General features: G+C 36.7%; 1 protein-coding gene across 1 annotated transcript; it reads left to right on the top strand.

Moving 5' to 3' along the window:
* Positions 1-1329: 1329 nt before the first annotated feature.
* LOC125813221 (peptidyl-prolyl cis-trans isomerase CYP63) lies at positions 1330-8540 on the top strand. The gene is made up of 14 exons (XM_049492703.1): positions 1330-1462; positions 3717-3818; positions 3966-4020; positions 4848-4936; positions 5505-5529; positions 5635-5673; positions 5752-5869; positions 6050-6210; positions 6335-6668; positions 6757-6857; positions 6941-7121; positions 7235-7594; positions 7677-7757; positions 7951-8540. The coding sequence occupies exons 2-14, from the start codon at positions 3741-3743 to the stop codon at positions 8303-8305; spliced, it is 1977 nt and encodes a 658-aa protein (XP_049348660.1). The 5' UTR covers positions 1330-1462; positions 3717-3740; the 3' UTR covers positions 8306-8540.
* Positions 8541-9035: the final 495 nt, after the last annotated feature.

Below are 9035 nucleotides of genomic sequence, written 5' to 3'. Positions count from 1 at the left end.
AAAAGATCGGATCATGTAACAACATGACTTGTTGATGGTTTCACGAATTTTATATCTCCCTTGATTCTTTTTTCTATCTTTAATCATTGTCGGTGATACTTCATTAGTCTCTACGTCGATCATTTTATTTTCATAAAGTAGGAATTGATACATGTTATTGCTCAAGATCCCACACATGAATCGTAGAGTTAGCATATGAAATGAAGCAAAATTTGTCAATAGATCTCAACAACTGTAGTAGATTCACATTCATTGTAAAACATGTTGAAGCTATGAAATTAAAACGTATTTCGAATTTCATACACAAAGATTCATTACAGTTTCATGAACACTGACAATAAAGAAATTCGCACCAGGATTAAATGAAATTTGACACAAAATATTATGAACATTGAATTTATATATAGTTTTGAGGTTGGAATTTGAAGTGGGTTGAAAAAATCAAGTGTGAAATTTGAATTCAAATTTGTAAAATATGTCAAGGCTTGTTAGTTCAAATTATTTAGATATATAAATCTTAAATTAGATTATTAAATCAAACTTAGGATTAAAGAGTTTGAATTTAAAATTGTCAAGTCGAACTTCAAACATTTTTATCTGAATTTTTTTGATAAATCTAACTTTAAACATGTTTGGAGTTTGACACGTAGACATATATAAGCTTTAGCAAGTCAAACTCGAGACGAGAAGTCTAAATTTTTTAAAACTTCAATCTCCCAAATTTTGAAGTGGCTAAACCTGCAAAATTAATGAAAGCATTAAATAGAAGTCTTGAAATCGACTATCTGCCCACTTCTCCAACGGTCGAGTTTCAGTGGACAATACTTTGACAATTGGGACTGAACAATTATAGATGGCATTAAATCTAGTTCTTCCCCTAATACGATGATAGCGCGAATCTCAACGAGGACATTGAATCTCTAGGGGAGAGATAACTGTAACAACTCACAAACCATTACAAATGAACTCGAAAGGAATTTGTTGTAATAATATCTTTTTTTTTGTTATCTCTACTTCAAAAATATTACTATCTATTACGTGTGTCTCTGTTTTTCAAAGCACGTGTTAGTTATGATAAAATTCTAAGCAAAAAAATTCGACTTTACGGATTTAACTCATATATATTAATAACATAAATAATATCCATATGATTAACAAAAAATTGTTCTTGCAAGTTATTGGTAATTTTTCAAATATTACCAATATTTGAAAATTTAACCATTTTAAACCTAATTTTCCTTCTCTTTTTTTTTTTATGATAACATAGAATAATTTTGTGTTGTCGTATGGTAAGTATATGTATACTAAAGATAAAGACTAGTGAACACAAACACAACCTCGCTAGTTTTCATCACTTCCATCGCGCCTCCAAGAAAAAAAATGGAGGCTTCTCTTTGTTAAGCTAATTCGCAGCTTTGTGGACGTCTACTTCACTTGGGCACTACCCAAATTGCTGTTGTTGGTAAATAACACTCTTTTAAGTTCTTGATTTCTTCTTCTGTTTGTTGCTATTTTATTTTTTTTTCTGCAATTGTTACTCTGATATGAAATCTTGTTTTTATGTTCACACCCATCTGCAAATTTATGGTATTTACAGTGAAAAAATGTGAAGCATGTTGATCTGAGTTATAGCTCCTGTGAACTATTACTAGGGTTTAAGAGTTTGCCCTTTTTTCCCCAGAAGATTTAAAGAGAATCTTTCTTAATTTCTCCTACATCATATGCGCTTTTACAATGTTCTTGTTGATCTGAGTTTTTAGCTGCTGCGAATTGGGGTTTAGGCGTTTGCCCTTTTTCTCCATTAGCAAAAAGTTGATTATTTTTTCATTAATTTTTTCTTCAGTGTTCTGTGCATGATAGTTTCCAGATTGGTTTGGTTGCAGTGATTTGGTTTTAGGGTGTGTTCTGTTTGAAGGAAATTTTTTTGAGTTTTGGGCTAGAATTATCCCTTATCTATGGGACTAGATTCATTTTAGTCTTTCGAATATAACGAACATTTTTAATCCCTTAACTTAAGTTAATCACTTTTGGTCTCTCTAACATAACTACGTTAAAAACTAACGGTACAAACAATTTTTCTAACGGTATGAATTTCAATTGACAGTGCTATGGCTTTCTTGATTGATGCACATTTTATTTCTTTTTGTCTTCTTCATTTCTTAGGGTTTTTTTTTCCTTTTTTGGTTTCCCACCTGATGTCCAGAGCTCGCATTGGAGCCCGGACTTCCATTCGGAAGTGGTGCTCCTAACACGATTCTCTCCATACCCTGGCTCGAACTTGAGACCTTTGATTAAGGTTGAAACAGTCCCGCCAATGTAGCACAACCGATGTTGGTCTTCATTTTTTGGAATCATATAGTAGAGTTGTAGATATTTATAGTAGAGTAGTAAATATACTAAAGAATGAGAAACGAAATCAACTTATAGTGAAAAATCACTTTTTTTTTTAGTTTAATATAAACCCAGATGGTGTTTCTTTCTAAAATCTTACCATAATTGGGTATTTCACTATCATGAGATCTAATAATCATTGTTGGAAAAGAAAAGATCAACTCTTCACTTGAGTTCTCTTCTTTTCACAGCTGAACAAAGCTTTTTACAGAGAGATTAGGGCTTTTTTTTTTACTGAGGTGTTTCCTCGCGTGTGAAGTCGGGAGAAAGAAGAATGTGTTTTCCCATTGGGCTTTGTATTTTACAAGTCACGTAGGAGTTATTAAGACCTCTTTAAATCTTCCGGGAAAAAAAGGGCAAACTCTTTAAATGTGTTTGCCCTTTTTTTCCCGTAAAATGTATTTGCTCGATGGGTTTATTAAGACCTCTGTGTGTGTGTGTGTTTGTGTCTGTTTGCTTTTACTTCAATAGTAGTTGTAATTGTTTGGATGCAGAGGTGGTATTAGACATGCTAAGGTTTAACATTATATACTACAGATAGGCAATTGTTACAATTGGTTCGTTCCTAAGCATAATTTCCATACGTGACAGGAGTGAGCTAGTGAGGAGTCAATTTTTACTTACTGTAAGCAATGAAGTGCAATAGTTTCAACAAGTAACGAAGTACTAGGGGTGTCAAATGGGCAGGCTAGGTCAACATTAGGCGGGTTAAAATGGTGCCCTTGTTCAAAGTTGGCTCGAGTCAAATTGGACTAAATGGATTATAACTCAGCCTGTCCAACTCTAACATTCTTTAGTTTATTGTCTGCTTTATAATTTCCTTGTTACCATTTACCAAATCAACTAAGAAAAATTGCCTATTTTTTCTTTATAGAGAGGGTAAATGTTTGAAGTTGTTGATGATCTTTTTTTGTACTTGACAAACTTCCTTTATGGTTTAATTTGGGTTGTGCGTGAATTGACTGATAATTGCATTTACTCCCAACTCAACCTGCTCAAGTCTGGACGAGTTGGGCAGGATGCACTTTGTCTTACTTTGTCAGTTTCAAATGGTGGTAGATAGAGTCTCATTCGAGATTTGAGTAGTCGTTGACTCCTCTTAAGATGGTTGCCAAGACTTCTGTTCCAATCTTATGTCTATGCATGGAAAGTATATCACATGTTCCTGTGGCTTCCCTGTCATCCTCTACCACCCGCCCTCTATGACACCTATGACTAAGAATTCCATATTTGTGAGGATTGTTATATTGTTTGATCTAACAATCTAAGACATCTTACGAATTTCTTTTGTTCAGAATATTTTCTAACTTGAAATGATATTTCAGCATCATTACGGCCTGAGGTACAGGATGAGTAAGAAGAAAAACCCTCTTGTATTCTTAGATGTATCAATTGATGGAAATACTGCAGAAAAAATTGTTATTGAGGTAATATATGAACTAAATGTTACCAACCTTCATGGATCTCTTCCTCCTTGGATATTTTTCCTTTTTCTTCCATATGAAACCATGTCTTGTAACTGTTTTTGATATGTCCTATGTTCCAATTAGCATTATTTTTTTGGAAATGTGCAGCTCTTTGCAGATACTGTCCCAAGGACTGCAGAAAATTTCCGGTCGCTCTGCACAGGTATATTGCTCGAAACTTTATTTGCTTTGTGCTAATTGGGTACTTAGTTTGAGCCTTGAGGCGCTCATAACCCCTCCCCCCGAAATAAGAAAAAAGGTAAGGAAAAAACTTCTATAGTTCCATCTCTGTCATATTTCTAGTCTGGATAGGAATTAAGCAAAGGTTCTAATGTGTGTTAATTAGTGGAATAGAAGTTTTGCATCATTGTGAGGGGCCTAAAGGAAAATCTTCTGTAAATCAGTGAATACCATCATTATGCTGCTCTGGAATTGTGAGACCATCCATTGTTTTATGAAATCCCATGGCCTTAATGAAAATCATAAACCCCTGCCATAATGTAGACCTAGTAACACCATTCAGAATTATGCTCCAAAATATTGGAGTCTGTCTAGTGTTTTTTGAATTCCCATTCTAATCAATCAAAGTATGATTTCATGGACTCAACATTGAACTACATTTACCCGCCTTTTCACCCAAGCAAATTTCCCAGAGTTTTATGCAGACTAAGGATCCATTCAACAATCTTTTTGATAATATATGTGAACAAATAATAGCTATAGTCCAACCATTTCCGGAATTTCAAGGGTGGGATTGGGTAATGTAATCCCGCTTGAATATTTTCCTTTTCATGTGTGCACCGAATCATTAAGAAATCACATATTCCTGTATAACATCATTGTGCATGGGTTTGATTATTCTCATTATTTTCTTTTCTACATTAATATATTTTTCCTTTTTTTGGCTTTTCAGTGCTTGCACGATTTCACAAGCATAATTAGTTGATCTTATGAGTGTTTGTGATTTCAATGATATGTTATGTTTTGAAGGTGAGAAGGGAGTTGGAGTATCTACTGGAAAACCTCTGCACTACAAAGGATGCTTGTTTCACCGTGTAATAAAAGGGTTTATGGCACAAGTATGTTCTCTCTTTCTTTGAAATTTGTATTCTTTATCCTTTGAGAATAAACAATGTAGGAATGGATGTGCCTTCATATTTATTTTACCTAAGCTTGGGTCTCATAGGAAGAGCAATTGTATCCTCCAGCTTGATATGTGATAATTCCGGAATATGGGTTTGAAGTTCACAAGTTTTCTTTTTTCTGCATAGACAAAATTATACTCTTAATTCATACATCCCCATCTTACTGGTCTAAAATCTTTTTGAGCTTCTCTCCTAATGTATGGGATTAAGAAGGGGTTGCTTTACAGATTTTATGGATCTCTTGTGAAGCAGTGTAGATCTATATCTGTTGTACTTGTCATTTATTTCAAATGAGAAATTGATTGTATAGGGGTGAATATCAGCTGATTGACTTCATGAGCTGTTTGGGCTTGGTTTGATGACTATAATTGTCATTTAAAAATATAGCCTTTTTTGCCTTTTTGTTTCTTCCGCAATCTACATTAGGCTTCTAGATTTTCCCCCTTAGTCCATATATTGGGGATACTTCATCAGTCCCATGACCTCTTTCTGTTTTCTACAGGGTGGTGATTTCTCCAAAGGGAATGGTATGCTTTTCTCCTTCTGGGCCCTGACCGTCAATTGGTGCAGAGGATCTTTAACTTCAACTTCTTGCCCAGACAAGTAAGGCACGAACTTTTAATGTTTTGCAGGCACTGGTGGAGAGAGTATATATGGAGGGAAATTTCCAGGTAGATTAGTATATATGTTTTCAATGGTGAATAAGTGGTTATATGATTGATGCTGATGGTAATTTTTTTCTCCATTAGATGAAAACTTCAAAGTTGCCCACACCGAGGCTGGTCTTCTCTCGATGGCAAATAGTGGTCCTAATACAAATGGATCCCAATTCTTCATTATATTTAAGAGAACTCCCCATCTCGACGGGTATTTATCTGATATATATGAGTGCACATTAGTTTCAACCATGTTTTGTCTTTCACTAAGAACCCTGACATACCTCTTGGCTTGTACTCCAAATCCTCTACTAGGAAAATAAATAACTTTGGTTATAACAGTGTGTCAATACCTAATTCCTATCATGATGCATCTACATTTCTGTTGCAGGAAGCATGTTGTTTTTGGGAAAGTTGTAAAGGGTATGGATTTAGTGAAGAAAATTGAACAGCTGGGAACAGACAGTGGGAAGCCATCTGGGCTTGTGAAAATTGTGGATTGTGGCGAAATGTCTGAGAAGAAAAGTAATGATACATCCAAAGCAGAGAAAGGTGATTTTCTCTCTCTAAGACTAAGATGTCCTACTCTGCTGCAGTGTTACTGCCTTATCTATAAGAGATTGTTGTGTGGTCTTTTTTCTGTTATTCATTCATATATTTTTTGCCTCGCCTCCAGGGAAAAATAAGAAGTCCGCGAGAGCTCTTTCCTCTGATGATGATTCAGACAGTCAAGAAAAGGGGAAACGCAAATCATCCACCAATAGAAAGAAACAGAAAAAGAGGAGATGCTCTTCATCTGATTCTTACAGTTCTGAGACAGATACTGATTCCTCTTCCGACTCTGACTCAGATTCTAAGCTGGACTCCTATTCTTCTAGTTCTTCAGGTGATGAAAGGCGTAAGAAGAGGAAGAGGTCAACTAAGAAAGAAAGCAGTCGACATGGGAAGAAAAAAGGCAGAAAGAGCACTAGTAGAAGAGTTCATCGAAATAAAAGATCGAGACGCAAGCGGTACCATTAACTGTTGGCCCTTATCTGTGTTATTAAGCTGTACTTGATTGCTGGTTCAGTAGATTTATTTTGTTTTCATTGCATTCAGGAGCTCTGAGAGTTCTAGTGACACAGACAGTCAGAGCATGAGCAGCAGCAGTGATAGCTCCGATGATGAAAATGGCAGGCCCAATATTTCTGCACGAAAAGGTCACTTCTAGTTTATTCATGGAGGTGGAAAAACATGAATTATAAGCAGATTTACCAATTTATTCGTTGATCTTATGTTACAGGTTTGGTGAAGAAATCATCAAACCCTGTCAAAGAACAAGCTGTTTTGAAGCAGCAACAGAATCTTGAAGAGGGTGAAATATCTAAGAACGGTAAGCTTCCAAATAATGGTCATGGTGGAGATGTACAAACTGACAGGACTCTCGCCACAAATCATCAATCTGATAATTCGAGCAGATCCAGGTTCCTTCCTTAGCTTTACTGAATGCTTTATGATGTGGCACTTGTTTTTGTGGCTGCTCATATTAGTTACATATCTTCACGAAGTGGATTCTTTCTCTTTGCATGATAAACAGGAGCGCAACACCAAGTCCTAAGGGAAAGCCAAGACCCAGCCGCAGGAGCAGTCGAAGTATGAGCCCAGAAAAAGTACCTGCTAGACTTGGTCAAAATGGTGGAAGTCTTCAAATTGAATCAAAGGAGAGAAGTCTTTCAAAAAGTCCTTCACCAAAAGCTACTCAGCCATCTCGCTCTAGTCCTGGCAGGGATTTATCCAAAAACCGTTCTCCAGATGGAACTTCAAAACGAGTCCGTAAAGGCCGTGGCTTCACTGATCGTTATTCATTTGCAAGACGCTATCGCACCCCATCTCCTGAGCGTTCATCTTACAGGCCTTATTACCAGGGTGGGAGAAATTTTCAGGGGAATCGTGATAGGTAAAAGCGAGTTCAAAAGTAAAAATGTCTGTGAGAGGGGCAAGTCTGTTGTGCATGCTAAAATACACTGTTATCTTTTTAGGTACTCAAGCTATAGAAGCTATTCTGGTCGCTCTCCAGAGGGACGGTACAGACGGTCACCAAGAGGCAGAAGTCCCCCCAGGTTTTCCTCCTGAGTCCCTGCCTATTGGTCTTTTTGTTCTGAATGTCTCTTCATACATCCAAAGTTTCAGTGCTTCGATATATTCTGTCTATGATATCTGAGTTTTTGGTAGACTCTTTTGGCTCTAGGATTATAAGCATGTAAAAATGACTTCACATCCCTTAACCCCCTTTTCGTTTTCTTTGTTCATTAGATACCAGCACAGGAGTCGGAGTAGGAGTGTTTCTCACAGCCCTAGGCGTGAGAGTCGTCGAAGTAGGAGCCCTTCACGCAGTCCTTCCCCCAGAGAAAAGTGGCAGACAATCAGTGACAGATTGAAGTCTCGTCTTGGGCCTCGTGTGGATGATCAGCATTCTATTCCGACTAGGAGGTCAGCCTCAAGATCTAGAAGCCGCGACTCTACAACTCCTCGATCTCCTGCTGCTGCTCCAAGGAAGCACAGTGGGAAAGTAGGATCTGCATCACCTAATAGTTCGAGATCAACCTCCCCACCTCGACAGAGGGGTCTAGTCTCATATGAGGATATCAGTCCCACCGGGACAAACTAATCTGTGTACCCTTCATGCTGACTAAATTTGCAGAAAACTTATGGCCTAGGTTTAAACCTTGTTTCATCAGATGTTGCTTAGCTGGGGATTGCCAACTCAATTTTATCATCTTGTGCTTCAGTAAACTAGCAGTTCGACATTGAATGTTTTATTTATGGAAAAAGGGTCTTATTTACCCTCATGTTTTGACAAGATTTCTTAGGAGTTAATTTGGGTTACATATCAACCCAATTTTAATTTTTAATGAGTTGAAATGGGTTGAGCCAATGAATGTGCGGGTCAATAATCTATTCAAATTCAAATGGATTGGGTTTGATTTTGCCACCCTAGTTCAGTTATCGATTTGGTGTTGGGTTCATATACTAAGTTTTGAACATAAGAAATCATAAATTCTCAATCATTTTTGTTGATCACTAGACATTTGATGACCCTTGAACTTAGTTATTTGATGAAAGAGCTAGCCAGAAAGGATAATAATGTGATTATTTAACTAACACATGCGTACTCAGGATTTCACTATTACAAAATGGTGGATTAAAATATAAATTTAATTGAGTTGATCTTTAGTTTAGGCATGTACAAGAGCTTTTTAGATAGAGTAGGACAAGAATTTCTGTCGGAAAGAGAGATGCAAAGAAAAGCCAACGGTAACGCTTCACCTATCTTGTTAGGAATAGGGTAGGTGCGTACTATCCCGTAAATTGGATCGTGACGGTTGATATTAAGTTAC

The sequence above is a fragment of the Solanum verrucosum genome, unplaced genomic scaffold, assembly GCF_900185275.1.
Source record: "Solanum verrucosum unplaced genomic scaffold, falcon-dt-bn FXZP01000235.1, whole genome shotgun sequence".
Classification (NCBI taxonomy): domain Eukaryota; kingdom Viridiplantae; phylum Streptophyta; class Magnoliopsida; order Solanales; family Solanaceae; genus Solanum; species Solanum verrucosum.
The sequence above is the reverse complement of the archived record's forward strand: the minus strand, read 5'-3'. Positions and strand labels throughout refer to the sequence as shown.

Bases quoted from the DNA above. Each gene is read 5' to 3' on its own strand.
- LOC125813221 (XM_049492703.1), top strand. From the start codon at position 3,741: ATGAGTAAGAAGAAAAACCCTCTTGTATTCTTAGATGTATCAATTGAT. The intron at 5,870-6,049 runs GTATTTATCTGA...TTTCTGTTGCAG, and splicing joins AGAACTCCCCATCTCGACGG to GAAGCATGTTGTTTTTGGGA. The intron at 7,122-7,234 runs GTTCCTTCCTTA...CATGATAAACAG, and splicing joins GATAATTCGAGCAGATCCAG to GAGCGCAACACCAAGTCCTA.